Source organism: Antennarius striatus, chromosome 11, assembly GCF_040054535.1.
Source record: "Antennarius striatus isolate MH-2024 chromosome 11, ASM4005453v1, whole genome shotgun sequence".
Lineage (NCBI taxonomy): Eukaryota > Metazoa > Chordata > Actinopteri > Lophiiformes > Antennariidae > Antennarius > Antennarius striatus.
In genome coordinates, this window is record NC_090786.1 from 22,192,491 (window position 1) to 22,214,028 (window position 21,538).

The 21,538-nt window shown below is 41.2% G+C and overlaps 1 protein-coding gene across 1 annotated transcript in view; it reads right to left on the reverse strand.

Moving 5' to 3' along the window:
• Positions 1-11,014: 11,014 nt before the first annotated feature.
• Positions 11,015-21,538, reverse strand: part of dntt (deoxynucleotidyltransferase, terminal) — a 74,761-nt gene continuing 64,237 nt past the window's right edge. Inside the window, exon 11 of the mRNA XM_068327473.1 lies at positions 11,015-11,668. Within this exon, the coding sequence (XP_068183574.1) occupies positions 11,582-11,668 (87 nt within the window). The 3' untranslated portion in view covers positions 11,015-11,581. The remainder of the gene's footprint in view (positions 11,669-21,538) is intronic.

Genomic DNA, 21,538 nt, shown 5'->3' on the forward strand with positions numbered 1-21,538 from the left:
TCAAGTATCTCGGGGTCTCGTTCACGAGTGAGGGTACGATGGAACGGGAGATCGACAGGTGGATCGGTGCAGCGTCTGTAGTGATGCGGACTCTGTATCAGTCTGTCGTGGTGAAGAAGGAGCTGAGCCGAAAGGCAAAGCTCTCAATTTACCAGTTGATCTACGTTCCTGCCCTCACCTATGGTCACGAGCTGTGGGTCGTGACCGAAAGAACGAGATCCCGGATACAAGCGGTCGAAATGAGTTTCCTCCGCAGGGTGTCCGGGCTCTCCCTTAGAGATAGGGTGAGAAGTTTGGTCATCCGGGAGGGACTCAGACTCGAGTGGCTGCTCCTCCGCATCGAGAGGAGCCAGATGAGGTGTTCAGGATGCCTCCTGGACGCCTCCCTGGTGAGGTGTTCCGGGCACGTCCTACTGGGAGGAGGCCCCGGGGACGACCCAGGACACGCTGGAGAGACTATGTCTCCCAGCTGGCCTGGGAACGCCTTGGGTTTCTCCCGGAGGAGCTGGACGAAGTGGCTAGGGAGAGGGAAGTCTGGGCTTCCCTGCTTAAGCTGCTATCTTCTGGATCATAGACACACGATAGGCGCAGTCCCTTAACTATGCTATTTCTTGGCACCTTTTCTGAATTTTAGAGTCAAATTGTGCCACTATCAGTTACTGCCGGCGCTTGATCAAAAACACACCAAGGGACAAACAAAACAGCTGCTTCACCGCCGGAACCAGTAGAAGGGCCCTGGATTATTAACTCAAAACCCAGGAAAAAGTTCAAAATTTCTCAACATCTGTCAGACACCCCTCGGTCTACCCATAGACCACACAGAACTAAGTCCACACTTGGACATAAACAGCTTCCCAAAGCGTCAAAGGTCTCCCAAGACCGAAACAAAATAAGTCCACACTTGGACCCCCTGGTTTCCCAGAACCAGTAACAACACAAGTCCTCACTTGGACCCCAGTTTCCCAAAACCATTTTCTCAACACAAGTCCACACTTGGAGCTTCACTAAGCTCCACAAACTTCTCCCCAGCTGCTGTCTTAATTTCTGGCTTCCCTTTTAGTTGTAATGCCAATCAGTCCAATTGTGCTTCACTTCTCTAAGTGAAACTGTCTGCAGCAGCCGTCCATGTGCACCTGGAGTTTTAGCGAAACACACCCTCTGCTGCAACACCTCTCACGTCTCTGAGGTCTCTGAACAACTATTTGGAGCATTCAACTACACTTAGTGACTTAAACTTTAGATATTTTAACTTTGCAAATTCAAATTTGTTTAAGGGATTCAAATGACCTTACCCTTAGCTAGCCTGTCACACCACGCAGAGAGGATGCCCCTCAGAGCCGCACCGACCGCTCTCCTTGCCTTCAGAGATCCTCTAGATCCTGTATCCTGTTCATGACGCCAGTTATGTGGTGAGAGTGTTTTTATCCAGCAAAATACCAAAATAAAACCAAAGTACAAGGAGGGTGTTTTTACAGCCAAAACGGGAATTCTTTTATTGATACGCAGATCATCAGTACAGATCAATTGGGAACAGCCACTGGATGCATGTCTCCTGACCCTTTTATAGTCACAGTCCTTCATTTGTGTGTATGTGAGCTTTGTACTGTGTCCTATTTATGAGAAAACAGGAAACCAATTGTTCTCGGCAACTGTCCAAACCTAGGTAACCACCCCATGTCAGGTTGACCCGCTTCCTGTCTTCCTGTTTTTTGGACAATCTGGTTATTCGCTGCCAAACTTGAAAATGTGTTTCCTCTGATTTGAAATGTGACCTACGCATGCATTATTTCGCTTCCACTCTTTTCATGAACACTGTTCACACAGTGTGAAGCTTGTGTAAAGTGGAAATGATGCAATTCTAACAGTGAAAGTGAAACAGAGTTTTACATGAACTGGAGCAGCAAAGCTAATGTACGTTCACGTTTTAAAGGGATGCAAAAGATGCACTAATTCTAATTCTACAGGGCAAAATATGAAAAATTACAACATCAGAAAGTAAGAAACAAAGAAAAGTGTAGAATGATTCACTCCAGACATGGCATTGCCTTCTTCTGCTGTGAGTTCCCATCTCTGACTCCATTGGTTTGTTCAGATATGACCAATGGGAGATGACATGAGGCCTTATGACGAACTAACTGTTGAGTGTTCTGCTGTTATATCTACAAAAACACAAGAGAGAGGCGTTTGTGTTTGTGAGGACAGCAGTGTTAGTAGTTATTTTACACATAAAGGAAGTGACTCTATAGACCTGTTTGATATATGCAAAGACACACAACTCATACCAACCAGTTAACATGGAAACATGTGTTCTCCCCAAACTCTGACAAGATATTTTACTGATTCATGGAGGCAAGAAGGAGAAAATACAATTGGTACAGGAAGCGAGAGTTCAGTTCTTAAAATATAATAAAGCAGCGACATAGTGGATATAGTAGAACCTCAGATAAACCTGGTCCTCTGCTCCTGAATTTTGTCTTTATAATTTCGTTGTACACTTGTGTTTGTTGACAATAAAAGACAATCTATTAAATTCTACTATATATAATTATTTACAAACAGGTAAAGTCTGCATGTCTCCAGGTTGATATTTTTTTCTTCATAATTTAGGGTTTGGGGGCTTTTTTTTAAAAGGCTGGAATATATTAAAATTATTTTAGTTCATTTAAATAATGTTTCATTTACAAGATCAGCATAAACAGATTAAACTCATCTCCAGGTTCTACTGTAGTACTATCTGAGGTTCTACTGTAGTACTCTCTGAGGTTCTACTGTAGTACTATCTGAGGTTCTACTGTAGTATTCTCTGAGGTTCTACTGTAGTATTCTCTGAGGTTCTACTGTAGTACTCTCTGAGGTTCTACTGTAGTACTCTCTGAGGTTCCACTTCAGATGGGTTCCTTCTCAGTACTTCCTAAACATCTGCCTTGATGTTTGTGATGGACGCTCCCCACTGATGGATGTCTCTCATTAATCCAGACGTGCTTCTGTCCTCGTGACGGTCAGTGACATGGTTTCACCAGAGGACACCGTGGTGACTCACTGCAGCAGATGGCTCCTCTCCTCCTCACCTTCCTCCCCTCCAGTCCCCCGTCTCCCGCCTGAGGAGGAGGAACACCAGCTCTGAAGACATTCCTGATGGAGGAGCAGGTTGTCCTCTTCTGGACGGTCACACTGACACACGAGTTCCTCCAAACCCCTCCATACATCTGGTTTACACACTCACCACACACACGCTCAGTTTCAGGTATTCATGCACCAGTTTTCTTAAACTTCGTGTATCGTTTTTATATAACTGATGAACTTTGTTACCTTTACCAAAGAGTTTGTTTGGTTGTTTTATTATTTACTGTTTATTATTTAACAGAATGTCTGAAAAACTGTTGAAGAGTTTCACTATTTTGAAGCATTAGTGGTAGGATACACTCCTCAAATGTTATCTAATGTATTTGTTTTCTAGTATCCCCTGACATAAACCTGAGAAGCTGTAGATATCAGTAGAGCTGCTTAACCTTCATGATCATTTTCTTGCCACTAAACTAGAAACTACAAATGCAAGTATCCAAACCAAAGTGGGATTTGAACTCAATGCCAAACTTTGAAAAACAATGAAGATAAACATTTGTTTTTAATGCAAAATACAAAGAAAAATCAGCCTCACAGACGGAAATCTCTAACAACCAAAATCATCAACAGGAAAATAAAAGAATCTACAAAAATTAGTGGAGTGAGGAAAGAGAATACAATGAAACACACACAAAAAGTGTGTGTTTTATTATGAAAAGTGCTGACACAGCATCAAAATATGGCTCAACTGAACTGGGATGTGAATGTTAAATCAGTATGTACAACCCAAACTTAATATTAGAAATAAATTATAGAACAAATTATTGAGGGTGTGCCTTATAGTGCAGAAAATACTGTATAGATGATAAAGACATTTCAGGGGTTCAAGGCTTTAAAAATTGTTGAACACACAAACAAAGTATTTCTAATAAAAATACAATCTCAGAGGAAATCAGAGGTGGGGACAGAGGAAATGTCATGGAAAAATATTTTCTGCAAAACAAGGAGGCAATTACTAATAGTGAAGAATAAAGACTTGGAAAACAAAGATTTGACTTTGTTGTATTCAAAGGTTTGGACTCAGTTCACACAGCAGCAGGAAGAGAGAGAGCTATAGTACAGTTCATCTCCTATAGGAGTGCGGCATGGTGACCTCTGACCCCAACACAGAATTGATGAGCTTGGACCTGATCTGAACCTGACTCTGGAAAAATGATTTCCTGTTTTAGAGAAAACAGTTAAACACCTGGTAGATTAGAGATAATCCAGTAGTAAATCATTAGTGACGCGTACATGGGACATCATTCACCGTCTCAACCAGCCTGGGGATTAACACACGGTAACACACGTTTATACGATCTATATCCAATCAGGTGTCACAAAGACACGATTTTACTCACACACTAGGAATAGAAACTAAAACAGTTTAAGGTCTTTGTCTCCCAGTAAACACATTTATTTTCCCATTTCGTTTGTATTTCAGGGTTGGACAAAACCTACACGTTGTGTGTGTGTGTGTGTGTGTGTGTGTGTGTGTGTGTGTGTGTGTGTGTGTGTGTGTGTGTGTGTGTGTGTGTGTGTGTGTGTGTGTGTGTGTGTGTGTGTGTGTGTGTGTGTGTGTGAGCTGATGTGGTGACAGTGGTGACAGTGGTGATAGTGGTGACAGTGGTGATATTGGTGAAAGTGGTGACAGTGGTGACAGTGGTGATATTGGTGAAAGTGGTGACAGTGGTGACAGTGGTGATATTGGTGAAAGTGGTGACAGTGGTGATAGTGGTGATAGTGGTGACAGTGGTGATAGTGGTGATAGTGGTGATAGTGGTGATAGAGGTGACAGTGGTGATAGTGGTGACAGTGGTGACAGTGGTGACAGTGGTGATAGTGGTGACAGTGGTGACAGTGGTGATAGTGGTGATAGTGGTGACAGTGGTGATAGTGGTGATAGTGGTGATAGAGGTGACAGTGGTGATAGTGGTGACAGTGGTGACAGTGGTGATAGTGTTGACAGTGGTGATAGTGGTGATAGTGGTGACAGTGGTGACAGTGGTGATATTGGTGAAAGTGGTGACAGTGGTGATAGTGGTGATAGTGGTGACAGTGGTGACAGTGGTGATAGTGGTGATAGTGGTGACAGTGGTGATAGTGGTGATAGTGGTGATAGTGGTGATAGTGGTGATAGTGGTGACAGTGGTGATAGTGGTGATAGTGGTGATAGTGGTGACAGTGGTGATAGTGGTGATAGTGGTGACAGTGGTGACAGTGGTGATAGTGGTGATAGTGGTGACAGTGGTGACAGTGGTGACAGTGGTGATAGTGGTGACAGTGGTGATAGTGGTGATAGTGGTGATAGTGGTGACAGTGGTGATAGTGGTGATAGTGGTGACAGTGGTGACAGTGGTGATAGTGGTGATAGTGGTGACAGTGGTGATAGTGGTGACAGTGGTGACAGTGGTGATAGTGGTGACAGTGGTGACAGTGGTGATAGTGGTGATAGTGGTGACAGTGGTGACAGTGGTGATAGTGGTGATAGTGGTGATAGTGGTGATAGTGGTGACAGTGGTGACAGTGGTGACAGTGGTGACAGTGGTGATAGTGGTGATAGTGGTGACAGTGGTGACAGTGGTGACAGTGGTGATAGTGGTGATAGTGGTGATAGTGGTGACAGTGGTGACAGTGGTGACAGTGGTGACAGTGGTGATAGTGGTGATAGTGGTGACAGTGGTGACAGTGGTGATAGTGGTGATAGTGGTGACAGTGGTGATAGTGGTGATAGTGGTGATAGTGGTGATAGAGGTGACAGTGGTGATAGTGGTGACAGTGGTGACAGTGGTGACAGTGGTGATAGTGGTGACAGTGGTGACAGTGGTGATAGTGGTGATAGTGGTGACAGTGGTGACAGTGGTGACAGTGGTGATATTGGTGAAAGTGGTGACAGTGGTGATAGTGGTGATAGTGGTGACAGTGGTGACAGTGGTGATAGTGGTGATAGTGGTGACAGTGGTGATAGTGGTGATAGTGGTGATAGTGGTGATAGTGGTGACAGTGGTGATAGTGGTGATAGTGGTGACAGTGGTGACAGTGGTGATAGTGGTGATAGTGGTGACAGTGGTGATAGTGGTGATAGTGGTGACAGTGGTGATAGTGGTGATAGTGGTGACAGTGGTGACAATGGTGATAGTGGTGATGTGATTCACAGCGTCCTTACTCTGTCCCCGTCCCCACTGGCTCTCACTGGCCCCAACACATTCCAACACTCACAGCACATCCAATAAATCACTGTCTGCTCATGCTACGCAGGAGAAAGTTTGAGAGTTCAGCGCAGACGTGATCCGTGTCTGGTCCTGATCTATTCTGGTCTCCTTCACCAGCGCTGACACGAAAGGACACAGATTAGAACGGGAGACGTTCAGTTACAAACTGATTTCATGTCTCTTTGATATTTCTTTGAAAGTTACTCTCTCTCACTTCGAAGGAACGTTTCCACCTAATTAGTCACATTATGAACTTACTCATTTTTCACTGTGACGTTTTGTCACGGAGATGAAGACCCACGTCGTTGTGTCTCTGGAGAGGCATTACATGGGATGTATGTGTCCCTGGGCTCACATGTGGAAAAAAACAAATTATTCTGTGAGAAATTTCTATCAATACATCAAATGTCTCAACACCTCTCTCAAGCGAGCTTACAATGTCTTTATAAATTGAGAGCTGCATTCTGAATAAGATAGAAGTTCATATTTTTGTTGCTTTTAATGATGAGATTTTTTTGATTTTTAGCATCACATTTATTCTTAAATCACACTACAAAATAATCACACTGACACAAAATCCAAAAGAGATTCACGTAAAGAGGATTTTCCACAGTACTGTGCATTTCTTGAACAAAGAAACATCTAACCTTTAAACATTTATCAAACTAAGAAAAAAAAAACAATTATTCATTCTCCTCAATCATCTCTTCTACAATCATGTGTTTTACTTTTTTCCTTAGTTTTCTTGATCAGAGAGAGAAAGAGATTTGATTTTTTAAATTACGTTTATTTATAAAGCCGAAATACAAGATAATCTAAAAGAAATTCACGTAAACAGGAACTCACATTTCAAAAACAAATCATTTGAAATGCGCTTCAGGGTAATTGACCTGCTTCAAATTGACTGTGGGAATGAGTGTGTGTGTCTGTGTGTGTGTGTGTGTGTGTGTGTGTGTGTGTGTGTGTGTGTGTGTGTTTGTGTGCGAGTGCGTGTGTACGTGTGTGTCTCCGTGTGCTCCATGGCACACTGGTGTCGTGCCCGGAGTGTCCCCACCTCACGCCCTAAGACTGGGATAGGCTCCAGCTCCACGTGACCTGCGCAAGTGGATATAGTGGTTACAGAAAATTAATGAATAAAACACAGTTTTAAAAAAAAGCAGACAAAATTCAAAAAACAGAGAAGGAACTAGTTTATAAACAGCCTTGGGGATTAAATTTTAATCTATAATTGCAAGAACGAACTGGGCAAGATGAAGGAGACGAGTGTTGGAGCTGTGTGACAGCAGCTCTGCTGCTCAGAGAGGGTTGTGGCAGAAAGAGGAACTACAGTAGTCCGATATGGCCGTTGTTCGTATCTACGAATGTTCATAAGTTGGATCTTTCATATCTTGAGGACTACCTGTAAGTGAGCAAGGAAGGAAGGAATTAAATAAAAATACAATTTCTTTTGTTTCAATTTGTTTCACATATCTTTAGTCTATTTGAGAAAGGTCATGAAGTTTCTGGCAAAATGAATGAAATTTAGGGTATTTTGACGCTGTCAAATGTCAAAATGGGTTCAATTTGACCCAAGAAGTATATAAGGGTTAAACAGATATAGGCTGGCAAGGTCATCCATTCAAAGTACTAATGAATATTAATGAATGAATATTAAAAACTGAAACACTTATAATCAGTGTTATGAATGAATGGATGTTATGGTCCATACAATCCAATAGGTCTCTTGAACAAAATGTTTATTGCATGATTTAATTCACTAATACAGTGAATGATTTAATTCACCGATTTAGTGTTACTACAAACAACAATCGGTCGGTTGTTGTTGTTGTTGTTTTCCTTTAGTAAATTGGAAACAGTTTAAAGACATGAATAAAAGCAATTAAATACACCCACCCACAGCTGATATCTGACTTGGACCAGACTTGGTTCAAAGAATTCAATTTTGCTTCAGTCTACTTCTCAAACCTCAGATCTGGTTTATTTGTCCATTCATCACTTCTAGCCAATCTCACGTCCATTTTCCATGCAAATAAGCACCTATGACTCCTCACAGTCTGTCAAGCCTTTCCTTTTTTTGCATCTGAGATGACAGGTGTGTGAAAGTATGAAAAATTACCTGCAAGAATTTGCATAAAAGTCCTTGCTGTACGGACAGAAATGCATTTTGCAATCCAATCACTTTTTATTTCTTCCTATGCAATCATTTTCCCAATCCCCAATTTTCTCTCAGTGACAGTAGCAAAAGCCTTCAGTCATTGCTGCCTGACTACCATTTGTTGAATTGAGATCCATCACAGCACAGACGCTTTCTATTGACGTCTTGCTGCCAGCCTCCAGCCTGCAGTGCCCAGTGATGTAAATGGTTGTCGAGGTAATGTCAGAAGTATCTCTGGTAGTGACTACTGTTTATGATTACCTGGGAAGCATAACATAACGTTTAACATTCAGTAGATGTACCTACATAAATGATAACGGGATAATAGTAAGTAAATAAAAGCATTTAACAAACTAAAACATTGTGAAACTAAAACTAACGGGACCAAAAACTGTAGCTGAGACTAGATATGAAAGACCGCTTGGCAACATGTCCAGAGAAATTAGTATTTGAGTCCAAAACATTCTGTTTCTCTATGACAACCTTTGTCCTGCCTCTCAAAATGCTCAGGCCAATCAAACAGCAACATCTTTTAACAACAACTCTCATTGGTGGAGCTTTGGGGCTTGTTAATAATTGTGACATCCCGCTTCAAAGCGGTGATGTAATTGTCAGCGTTTGTGTGTTCGTCCGTCCGTTAGTCCACCAAATATCTTCACCGATATTTGGTGCAGACAGAAAGATGAAACAAAAAGCACATGACTCAGGCAGCAAAGGGGAAGAAGATGAGATGATGACCTTAAGAAAACTAGGTCAAGGTCAAATTTAAACTTCTGTACATTCAGGAACTGGATAAGAAAGACGAGGGAGAAAGCCAGCGTGAGTAAGACCGTAGATCAAAGCTAGTGTTTTGATCTACCTATGCACTAGCTTTGACCTACCCTGAAAGGTCAAAGCTATGCACTTGTCAGGTACTACTTTCAGGGTACCCTGACCTAAGTCGAGGGATGTTGCAGTCTAACGGTCCTGTTCATATCAGTCGTGAGAGTTGAACACCTTCGTTTGTCGTAATCTGTCTCCTCCACTGACGACTAAAACGTAAATCCATCCATTTTACCTCTGCTTCTTCCACTTTGTGGGTCACAGGTTATGTTGGAGTCTATCTCAGCTGGCTACGGGCAAAAAGCTACACTCCGAACGTGTCGTACGTGCATCGCAGAGCCACACGAAAGACAAACAACCATTCACTCACACATTCACACCTATGGGCAATTCAGAACTGAGAAGTTCACCTCAGCTGCATGTTTTTGGAGGTGTGAAGAAGCTGAGGAACCCGGAACCTTCGTGCTGTGAGGCGTAAGCGCTACCCACTGCGCCAACACACCGCCCTACACCTAAAAGCATTCTGTAATTACAATCCACACTAGAATCATCCCAGACACTGATAAAATTAGAGGTTAGGCTAAAATATCTGAAAAGTTATTGCTTTCAAGAACTCATTTCCTGTCTTTCAATTAGTAACGACCGGAGTTCAATGAGGTTTTACCGTTCTGTTGGTCTCACCTACAAACTTGTGATGCCTCGGACCACGACTACATTGTGAATTCTACAATTGTGCAGGCACCTTTTTAATACTTTCACGCTGATTATTTTTTAATGAAACACCCCATTTGCACTTGAAAAACAGAGCAAGTTAAATTTAAAAATGGAATTTAAATATGAAGGTCAGCGTGTTGATCACAGCGGAGTCCTCTCCTGCTGTTTTTGGTAAGCATCCATTCCCTCTTGAAGTGGAAATGCAGCAGACCAGTTTGCCTCGGTTTGCATGTCTGATTAACTCATTCGTTGCCAGACATTTTCAGAGCAGAGGTCCCCATACTGCCAGCGATTTTAGAGCATTTTGACTTAACTTTCAAGACCCACAGAATATTGTGTTCTATGACTATGTAACCACCGAAACTTCCAGAAGAACAAGTGGAATGTCTTCTTTCATTAGGAAAAAAAAGTTAGATTCTACCTTTTCCAGTTCTTTAGAAATAGACAGTAGAATGTAGACTGGTGACAGTGACTTTGATGCTATCATTTTTGATTTTGTTGCACCTCAAACATATTTCCTTTTATAAAACAAGAAGATTGAAAAAAAGGATTTTGATGGTGAAAAATATTTTTTACAAACAAGTACCTTTTTATATTCTTTATTTTTATTTATTTTAGACAAGCGCTAGACGAACACAGCTATGAATACAGTCTGGGCCTTAAAAACAGACCTTGCAGTTACTGATGCTAAAGTCCATGATTAGAAGCCAGATTTTCACTAACAACCTCCTCCAGACTGCCCCCCAGCCCTCCCCTGTTGAAAAACGCCATTGATTCCTGGAGACGTCATTGGCAGCCAGTGAGCTAACGTTAGTTTATTAGTGGTGAACTGCCCCACAGAACCATCATAAATTTAAAATATTAGGGAAAATAAGCAACCATTATGCATTGAACGTAGCCGAAAGTCAAACCCAGTAGTTTAATGGATGCTTAATGAATTCTAAATTCCATCCATGTAGTTAGTGGACTCATTTACCATCCATTGGAATTTCGTCATCATGTTCCGGTGCAGCTGATAGCCTGTAATTTCCTCTGAGTATCTGATAGGGCATTCATGGTGGAACAAGAAACCAGGCTGAGGGACTGGGGATCTCAGAGTATCAGCTTCATTATCTCTAGTGGACGCAAGCTTAAATGGAGGCTGAATGGTGCTGAACAGTCTCTATCTGCCACAAAATACCCGCCTCTGGGAGTCCTGGCTCAGCCTCAGGTGGGGCACTTTTCTGCCAGGGGGGTGGGTGATTTGAGCATTTTGCTTGACAAAGGCTCCCTACTTCTTAAACATTCTCATCATTTCCTCGAACCTCCCTGAGCCTCTTCCTGGATTGTATATTTGTTCATCCAGTGAATACAACACTTATGAGATACCCAAACCGTACAGGAAAGCATTTATTCAGTAAAACACAAAAATCATAGTCAGGGGTGACGCCAGCATGTAATGGAGACAAAAACAACAACAGCAACCAAACAGAACTGTATGGAAATCAAAAGGTCTTTGGAGTGGCACAATGGGAAGCAGATGGGATAAACACTGACGCACACGCGGGGCATCATCCAGCCGGGGACGAGTGCAGGCCTACGCATTTCTCTGCCAAGGCTCAATGTACTCCAGACCCAGATGGGCAAAGATGTCCTTTTCAGTCATCGCTGCCAAGAATTCTCTCTGGAGAGACAAATAGGCAGAAAATCAGAAACTTGTGCTGTAATTTGTGTCTGTGATACCAGTCCATGTACATGTATTCTCAGTTTTATGCTCCAAAATGTTAACATACACTCACAGTTCTATCTGTGCTTGCATTATGATATCAGTTTGTTATTCCCCCAGTTTGAGTCAAGGTGCAAACATGTTTACATTTTACCTTACAAAGCCTTATTAACTCATAAACTCCCAAACCTTGCTCTAAGTGATTTTACTATGCAGATGAGTATTCTTTCTGGCAGAGCATGGAAGGGTTATTAACTGCTGGCTGCCCACCAATGCCCTGCAATGGGCAATGATTCTACAGGAGTGGTGACGGGGCCTGATTCATGTTGGAAGTGAGGCAGCCTGGAGAAAGTGAGGCCTGTGAATCTGACACATTCTGTCTGTGTTCAGGTGTTAAAATGGACTTGACACTCGTGAAGAAACGACAGGGAAAGCTAGAGGTGTGTTAACTCCCACTGCCGGCCAAAGGCATTTAGAACAGAGAACAACTGTTAGACAGGCAGGAGAGGACATTTCATTACACATCTCCCTGCATATATGCTTGTTAATTTTAATGCAAATCACATTAGCCATGTGGTGTGAAGACTTGGGTGCACTCTGCATGAGGCATTTTTCTGACAGCTTGATTTGTCTTTCAAGTCTTATTTGGGTTAATGTTATAAATAAGTTGGATCATATTTATTAGAGGCCAACAACAGCTGTGGTGACATGATGGAACATAAATCCAGAGATCTGGGAACATCGTAGAGGTGGCCAGAAAAAAAAAATTACATAAGATCAGCAGATGTTAAGAGCAGCTTAAATAGGACAAATATACACTAAATCTGTGTCACAAATGAAAGTACCTGTCATGCAGCAAGATCACTTCACTCATCAATAAATATTAGAATAAGTTGGTTCAGTCTAGAAATTAGTAGAAAATTTAAAAACAACTAATGAAGTTTTTAATAAACAAGATAATTACCTCACTATTCCAGATCTAAGGCAAGTATAAGTTAGTTGGCAGTAGTCTGCCATCAGAACTCATTCACCACTATTACTATGTGCTGATGTGGTACAGCCGTAACAGTGTCTTATTGTCACTTATAGGCTGTACCCAAAATGCTCCTGTTCAGTTTGTACATAAACACCCAATCAAAGAACCATGACCTGCAACCATGGATGGTTGGTTGGTTGGGTTGGTGGGTCTGTTGGTTGGTTGGTTGGCTAGTCGGTTGGGTGGATGGGTGGGTCGGTTGGTTGGTTGGTTGGTTGGTTGGTTGGGTGAGTGGGGTCAGTTGGTTGGTTGGTTGGTTGGTTGGTTGGTTGGTTGGTTGGTCAGTGGGTTGGTTGGTCAGTCAGTGGGTCGGTTTTATGGGTCAGTTGGTTGGTCAGTTGGGTGGGTGGTTCAGTCGGTTGGGTTGGTCAGTCGGTTGGTTGGTTGGTCAGTGGGTTGGTTTGATGGGTCAGATGGTCGGTTGGTCGGTTGGTTGGTTGGGTCAGTCGGTTGGTCGGTCGGACTAGCGTTTCTGTGGTTTGTCGTCCAGAGGAAACAAACAGCTGAAACAGGAGGAAACTCTGGATTCACACAAGATTTTCAGCTTCACCCATTTAGTCCTCGTCCTTGACCAGGGATGAAGGCCTCTCCCGGCTGTTTGTCCACTCTCCTCACATCTTATAATACTAACATGCCCTCAGGGAGACGTGCTTTATTTACTTTGCACAACACCGTGTAGCTCTTTGAGATAGAAATTCACAAACCTTACATACGTCCTAATACTCCCCCCTGTAGACACAAGGAGAGTATACTGAAACGACTGAAGCAGCATGCACTCCAAAGCTTCCTGATGAATCAAAAGAGGTTTAAAGAACAGAGCAGTGGTAAATTAGAGAGAAGTTGTCTGTCAGACACACTCAGGTTGTCGTGACGACTATCAGCGCCACAGGCCAGAGCCCAAGTGTGTCCCTGTGACCGGTGTCCTTGACTTAATATGCAGCTAATCAGCCTCATGTTTCCCTGTCCACCTCGTAATGACATCCCTCATGGACACGAACACACAGCACTTCCTGCATAACATCTGCTCCTTCTCTGCTGCCCGTCATCTTCTCGGCCATCCGACTCGCTGCTTGATTGATGGAGCTGATGGACATGGCTGTCTGCCCGACTCCGGGCCAAATCAGCCGACACATCAAAGAGAGGGAGTGGAGGGAAAGCTGGATGCTGCCAGTAAGCCCAAAAAGCAGGGAAACAATGGGGAGTATAAATAATATTAATGTCACTGGAAATCTTCTTGTGTATATATTGTTATTAGCACAGGGAGGTGAAAGATCAGGACTCTTTTTCATGACTCAGATTACCACAGACAGCATGCTAAATTCTGATTTGCCCTATCCTAATCTTCAGCTGTCACAATAAAGGCACATAAAGCCTGAAGACACAATATGGGTCCATTCTGTTTAATCCAAACGCTGCAGATACCATGTGTACAATTATGTCTGGTGTCATCCTTTATGTTTTCCTTGTAGTCTTTAGATTTTGCTAAAGGGTAAGATAGCAGCAACAAAAACCTATCTGAACACACTATTTTCTCCATCACCTTTTGTATTTATAGACATGATTTAACATACGATCCTGGTGACTGCCTGGAGATATAAGGAATGGTGCTAAGATGCTGTTCCATGTGCGTAAATGGCACAGACTGTTGAGATGTGCTTTCCCTTTCTGGTTAATATTTTTATCAAATAATTCCCTTTAAGTCACACAGCATTACATAGCTTGAGGACCACAGAAGAAGCAGAAAAGGAGAAACGATCGTAAGAAGTATGAAGTATGCAAATTCATTCCGATAAACGTTTTGGGTAGAAAATGTATAATTCTACTGTCATCACACTCACTAGTAACCATGTGCGTGACCATGGGGGACTGTATATATTACAAGAAACAAAGTATTGAGGTAAGACTGGATGGAGGTCAGACATTTAAAACTTTCAAAAGCATATTTCACTTCCAACAAGCTGCGTTTTCAGCAGTCTGACAGTGACAGGAATGTGAGAGTAAAGGAATGCAATTTAAAGAAAAGTATTTAATGTTTGAGAGCAGCGGCTGAACACAGAGTTCAAGTCACTCTCACAGAAGGAGCACAAGCTGAAAGTTATCCGATTGTCAGTTTGCTTTCACATTTTCCCTCTCACTTATGATTAGAAGTAGATTAGCTTTTTGCGTAGAGATTATTTGATCGCCTTTAAGTTAATTTATCTTTATTGCAGCAGGTAAGAAAGGGCTGACAGGGGCAAAAAAAGAAGTGGAAAGTCGATTACACCCCTGTGTCTTCCTCCTGCAATGATCCAATGCTCACCCACACCTCCCTGGTGCTCGGGTCTGAGAGTTCAGTTCACGGGACCGCCGGAGCAGCCACAGAGGGCAGCGACACCTCACTAATCACCAGCAATTAGTGCAAGCATCGTAAAGCAGCACAGCCCATGAAACAGCCATTGAGCTCCATGTTCTCATCATTACCTGTCCTTCACCAGCTCGCTAATCGGCCCGTGCACTGAGCAGAGAGGCAGACGAGTAACGGCTTCCTAATCACAATCAGTGAATCCTTCACTTGTGTCTCTGGTGTTATGATGCGTTGCTTCTGTGGACATGTAAACGCTCACAAATAATGGCTGTTTAATTCAGGAAGTGCTCACCTAATTTTGCTGGCATGTATGATTATTTTTCCTCCTTAAATATAGGATTAATATTGTTCTTATAGTATATTATTGTCATTATTATTATTATTATTATTATTATGATTATTATTAATGAAATTTATATTAAAAAAATTTTTACTACAGATTGTGAGAAAAAACTTTAGACTGTAAGAAAATGTTAATAATTTTTCATGTCAGTGTGATTTGACAGAATCTGTGAACATTCAGGTTTTTCCATAATTTATTTAAAATTAATTTTAGCTTTATTACATTTTTATGTATCTGTGATATTGTAGAACTTTGATACTCGGTTCAAAATGCCTTTGCTCATAATGAAAAAAGTCATTTGACTGAACCAATGATACATTTTTGCATAGTTCTTCAATTTGTTATTAGCCGTTATTAGTTATTTTTTTATGTGTTTAATGTATTAATTGCAGTTCCAGCAAAACACAATCCTGTTGTTTGCTGTTTTATTGTCATGAAGAGCTTCTGTTTTTGTCAACGAGAGTATGACTGCAGTTACTCTGATACACTGGTGACACGTTTGGACTACAGTAATCCCTCATTCCTCGCCGTTAATGCATTCCAGGAACCACACAAGATTAATGAATTCCGCGATAGAGTGAAAAACTATTTATCTTATTATATACAGTAATTTAAACGTTTATGAACCCCCTCATACTGATATTAAACCACATTCTATCTGTATTACCTTTAAAACACTCTGATAGACTGTTTAGAGCACTTTGTGTCTCACAGAAGTCTGAGACTCACAGAACGTAGCGCACTTCTGGATGCCATCAGCCAATAAAATGCGTGTACGGTATCACGTGACTACCTACTAAAAATCCGCAATGAGGCGAAGTCGCGAGCGTTGATGCATGAATGCGCGAGGGCGAACTGTATGTATGTCTATATATACAGGTAAACCTCGGTTTCCGACCACAATTCGTTCCTGAAGGCTGTTCGAATAGCGATTGTTCAGATTCCAAATACATGTTTCCCATTACAAATAACGTAAATGATCTTAATCTTTTTTCAACATAATATCCATCCATTCTCTGCCGCTGTATCCGCATACTATGTTATTTCATAATGTCCTTTATTTATCAAATTGTATAGTAATGAAACATTTCAAAGAAATGTAAAAGAAAGAAGCAAACATGAGAAAGAAAGAAAAAAACAAACATGGATGTAATCAGGTTAGCCTAAGGTACGAGTTACCGTCGTCTTTTGGACAGAATTTATGGTACCGTAACTCGTACAGTAGGCAATGGAACGCAAATTAAGTGAAAAATTATTGAATACAGTGAACTCAAATAAAAAGCACATTACAGTTAAAGCATAAGAACAATAAACATAAGAGTTTTTACATTTGTGGTGGTGAGCAGTTGGCATACGTGAAGGTTGGAGAGGGAGAGGAGGAGGAGGATGGATGTTGCTGCGTTTGTTTGACTTCCAAATTTTGTTCGACTTCTAAGACAAAAAAATTCCGAATTTTTTGGTCAAATTCCGATTTGTTCGATGTCCAAAGCGTTTGAAAACCAAGGTTTGCTTGTATATATATATATATATATATATATACCCATACAGTATATACACAATATGTATTGCTTATGATGACTCTTCTCGAAAGAGAAGAGCAGCAGCTTGAACCCACACTCTCCACACTGCTGTTTGTACACTAATCTTTTTCTACATGTTATGAGTGAGTTTGTCTCCATGTTTGTCTCAATGTATTCTCATGCCATCTGCAATTATGTCACATTGTGGACCACAAAGTAAACTGGGTGAGTAAATAAGTAAGCTGAGCCCAGCCACCAAGAGAGGAGCTTGTTCTGGCTGCTTTTATTAGTTTCTATGATGAGTTGTGAGTCTGCATGATCGTATTTATCTCTTATCAGAGAAAAGCACCAATGCTGACAACACTACAGCAGCTAAACCTTTTAGGGCTTTACAGCAGAGATATGTTAACAGATATTATTGCTTCAATGAATGAACTGATCTGTTCATTTTCATGACAGTTGTGAGAAAACCAAAACGGGGCTATAGTCACAGCCTTTCCTGTAGGAACTGTTCTTGATGTTTGAAAGGTGTCTTTGCCTCTGAGGCATGACGCATCAGGATTGTATTGCTTGTTTGTTTGAGAGGCGTATTTTATGTTTGTACAGGATAAGGTGCTAAAAGAAGGCTTTTAATTCATTTATTTCGTTCTTCAATCTCCCATGACAACATTGGGAAATTGCCCTTGAAAGATATTTAGTTGGTTTGAAGCCTGTGATCATCCTGTAATTCAACACTGCCAGCTGTGTGACATAGTCTATAATCTGTGGAGGCAGTAATTGTAGCCAGACCCGTCCTCACATGGACCCAAACACAACACTCCTCTAATGATAACAATAAATTAAGTTTCTCTGCTCCACTGAAGCCCATAAATAATTAATTGGTTTGTTGAAGAGAGTCTAGTTTTGCATGATCAATTTGCTTCCTGCTCCTGACTGTGATCAGATGGTGCTGCCTCAGCACTTCTTTTATTCGGCCCAATTAAAATGGCACATTGGCGTAATATGAGTTTTGTTATGGTATTTTAAACAACACTTTTTCATTATGATATGAGTCTAAGTTACAAGGCAAGTCAGTCCACAACAAATATCTTCAAGTTACAGGAATCCAACTAAGTTGTCCCCAGTTTTAGGGATAGATCTTAACACCATTCATTGATCAGTGTGCAAGTGTCTTATTCACCTAAAAAAAAAAAAATGTGTTTATGCATTTGATGGAGAGACTCCCCACTCATAACTGCACCTCAGGCTTTACCAGGTGTACGATCACTCTTCTCCAAATTACTATTTCCAATATTTAATTCTGCCAAACGCTGAAGAGTACAAAGCTGCTCCATCACATTTACCTTGTGTACTAAATACAGGTGTAACTATCTTCATTTCCATGGTCTGCTGCTGCAATGTGCTGGGGGTGAGAGTGGCAAGTTTCACTAGTGGTAGCATCGTTAGTGTGCATCATTAACCATATTAAATGAAAAGCTGTAATTCATGCTTCATTCACCTATTCCTTTATTCTGTCAAGGTCAGATTTGTCACTTGTTAGTAGTGGAAAAACAACATGCTTGAAAATAATTAATACTGAGCAAATTCAGGGATGTAAATTGATTTCAAGCAGAAATTAACTCCAATTTGCTCCCCAGGTCCCAGGAAAAATCCCTTTAATCCCAGATATTCCACCACACACTGCCGTACGTTAATCTCATAGCAGAGGAATCGGTTAAAACTAGCGATTACCTGGAGCACTTTCAGCAAATGGAACTCACCGATTTAAACTCCCTAATGTCCTCTGCTAAACCGACTACCAGTGTGCTGGACAACATTCTGGCTACACTTCTTGAAGAGTTATAACTATTAAAAAATAAACCCATACTGTCAATAATTAACCAGTAATTCACTTAGATAACATTGCTGTATCCTCTAGTAGTGATGTCAGGAACTTGGGAGTGATTTTTGATCAGAATCTGTCCTTTAATTCCCAGATTAAATCTGTGTCTTAGACAGCCTTCTTTTATTTACAAAAAAATTGCTAAAAATAGGAATGTCAAGATAAGATTTGAATGCAGCTGCCTGCATATTGACTCGAACAGAGAGGAGAGAGCACATCTCTCGTGTCCCAGCATCCTGACATTGGCTTCCAATAAAATCTAGAATTAATTTAAAAATGAATTGATAAATGAATAAATTGAAGAATTCAAGCTCCACATGAACACATACAAAGTTTTTCACTGTGAGGATCTCATAGAATTGTATCACCCTCCCAGGGCAACTTCGATCTGAGAATGCGGGGTTTTTGGTAACCTGTCAGAACAGTAGGCAGAAGCTGTAGCTATCTGGGTTGGTTGGTTGATTGATTGATTGATTGATTGATTGAAATAATGAGGTTGGGATTTAAAGTTTCCATATTGTACTCTTTAATTAGCTGCCAAATGTCCAGCTACGTACCTTGGATACCTCGTGTTCAGATTGTGACTGTGTGAGATCAGTGAGACGTCCCAACTGCTTTGAATTAGATCATGAAAAGTGTTGCAGTGTTGATTCCAAGACTCCACGTTTGAAAGGTGAAGGCCAAGCACGTCATTATAGGTGATGGCAACCATTCTACCTGTCTACCCTGTCCCAAGACATCTGTCTGCAACAACTTGGTAGGACAGGTAGTGGAAGAAGGAAACAGAGAAGCCAAGGCCAGTCCATCATGTGAATAAATGCTGGCCAGTGTGGATTGACCAAGGCAAATAACAGAAAACATTTTTCTCAATAATACCCCAATAACAATTAACTGCCTTAAAACAGCAAGATTTATTATTGTATTATTAGCTATATAAAATGATCTAAATGCACCTCCACTGTGTGTGCAGTTATTCCCATCATACAGTCACTAACCAATGTTTGAGAACTGATTAAAATTATAAACTAGACTCATCCAGAGTCTCAGTATGGCACTGCTGCATATATTCAAATCATTGTGACATGGCTGAATTCACTGCAGCCAAAAGTGCTAAAGGAAAAGTCCCAGTGGAGCGTGTCAGTAATGATCTAGGAGTGGTCTGTAATCCCAGTGTCAGGACTCTGGGATGTGCTTAAAGGAGCTCTGGGCTTCATGGCAGAGAAAGTGGTCATTTTCTGTTATTTTCATAGCAGCAAAGCAGACCCTAAAACCTCAGTACAAATGACATTTTTCATTCTAACAACATTGTCCTTGTTTTGCTTTCATGATTATCAGGCGACACAGACCAGTAACCAATCATTGAGCACTGAGTTCAAAGGCTGGTGAATAAAAATTATTCTAGAACATGGTAAAATGTCCTTCCTAGAGGCCTGGTTCTTTAGGATACACTCCTTCTCTCACGCCTTTTTAATTTACTTGAGAGACCCACCAAGACCATCTTTTGGAGCAGAGAATGTTTGATGTGAGTTTTTACACCAAACTATTCTATCTCTAACTTTCCAGAGTGCAGTCGCTCAGAGCAGACTGCTTTTATGTAAAACAAGGGCTTATCTGATGTGTCAGACCTTACTGGGCTGATTAATGTGTTCCTTTAAATCAAACCTTGTTTTAATACAGTGCCACTGTCTCCATAAGATGAGAAAAAACACATTTCCACATTTGCGCTTGGTGAAACTCAGCTTATTATCCGTTTGCTCCGTCATGTGTCATCCAAACAGTGGATGCCTCAGCAAACAAAATCTTTTACCTCTGATGTACAAAAACTGTCCAAACATGTACAGGACTTCATGAGACATTGCCTCAGCACACATGTGACCACATGAGAGGTCACGTCAATTATTATTCATGTAGTGTCATATCAAAAATAATGTCAAAATCTGAAAGCGTGTCTCAGGAAGTAGAGAGGTCTATTTGTCTAAGATCTGGAAAAAATGGCAAAATAGTGAAGAAAAAACAGATGTCACAAGACTAAAGTGAAGACGACTCCTGAATGTGTCCCTTTATCTGGTTCTAACCCGTTATCAGTAGTGCGGTCACTTCCTTCTGGATTTATCACATTACAACAAAACTAGCTTCATGTAGGATTGTTATGTACAGAAAAATCTCTATCTGCTATCTTTCTCCCAAGTTTCCCCAGGAAAATACGTTGGAAACTAATAAATATGTCTGTGACATGTAATGTTGGATGGAAATGAGTCTGTCTGAGAACAGCTTAGCAGAGGCTTTAATGTCGATGTAATGAAAGAATCAGTCATTCAGTTTTGATGCTGTAGCCTCACCAACATCAACCAGACAGTGATGGATCAGAACCATCAGTAAAATGAACAACTGCAGACTTAAAAGAGTCAACAATGGCAGTTAGGAATCAATTCTAACATTGGTGAAGCGATTCTTCAAAAGTGTCTGATATCTGAGACTCAATCCTCAGGTGTTGAAAACCAACGTCAGGATTGATGAGCTGGGCATGACTTTGAACAATTCACAATCAACTGATCAACCCCACTAACTGACTGAACAAATGAAAACTAGGATCCAGACTAAACTGGAACACAATGATGAATTAATGTACATATTAGGATTGAGCCGGATACTTGTTTCATACGACTATCCGAATAAAACCCGTTAATACTCGTGATTGGACTG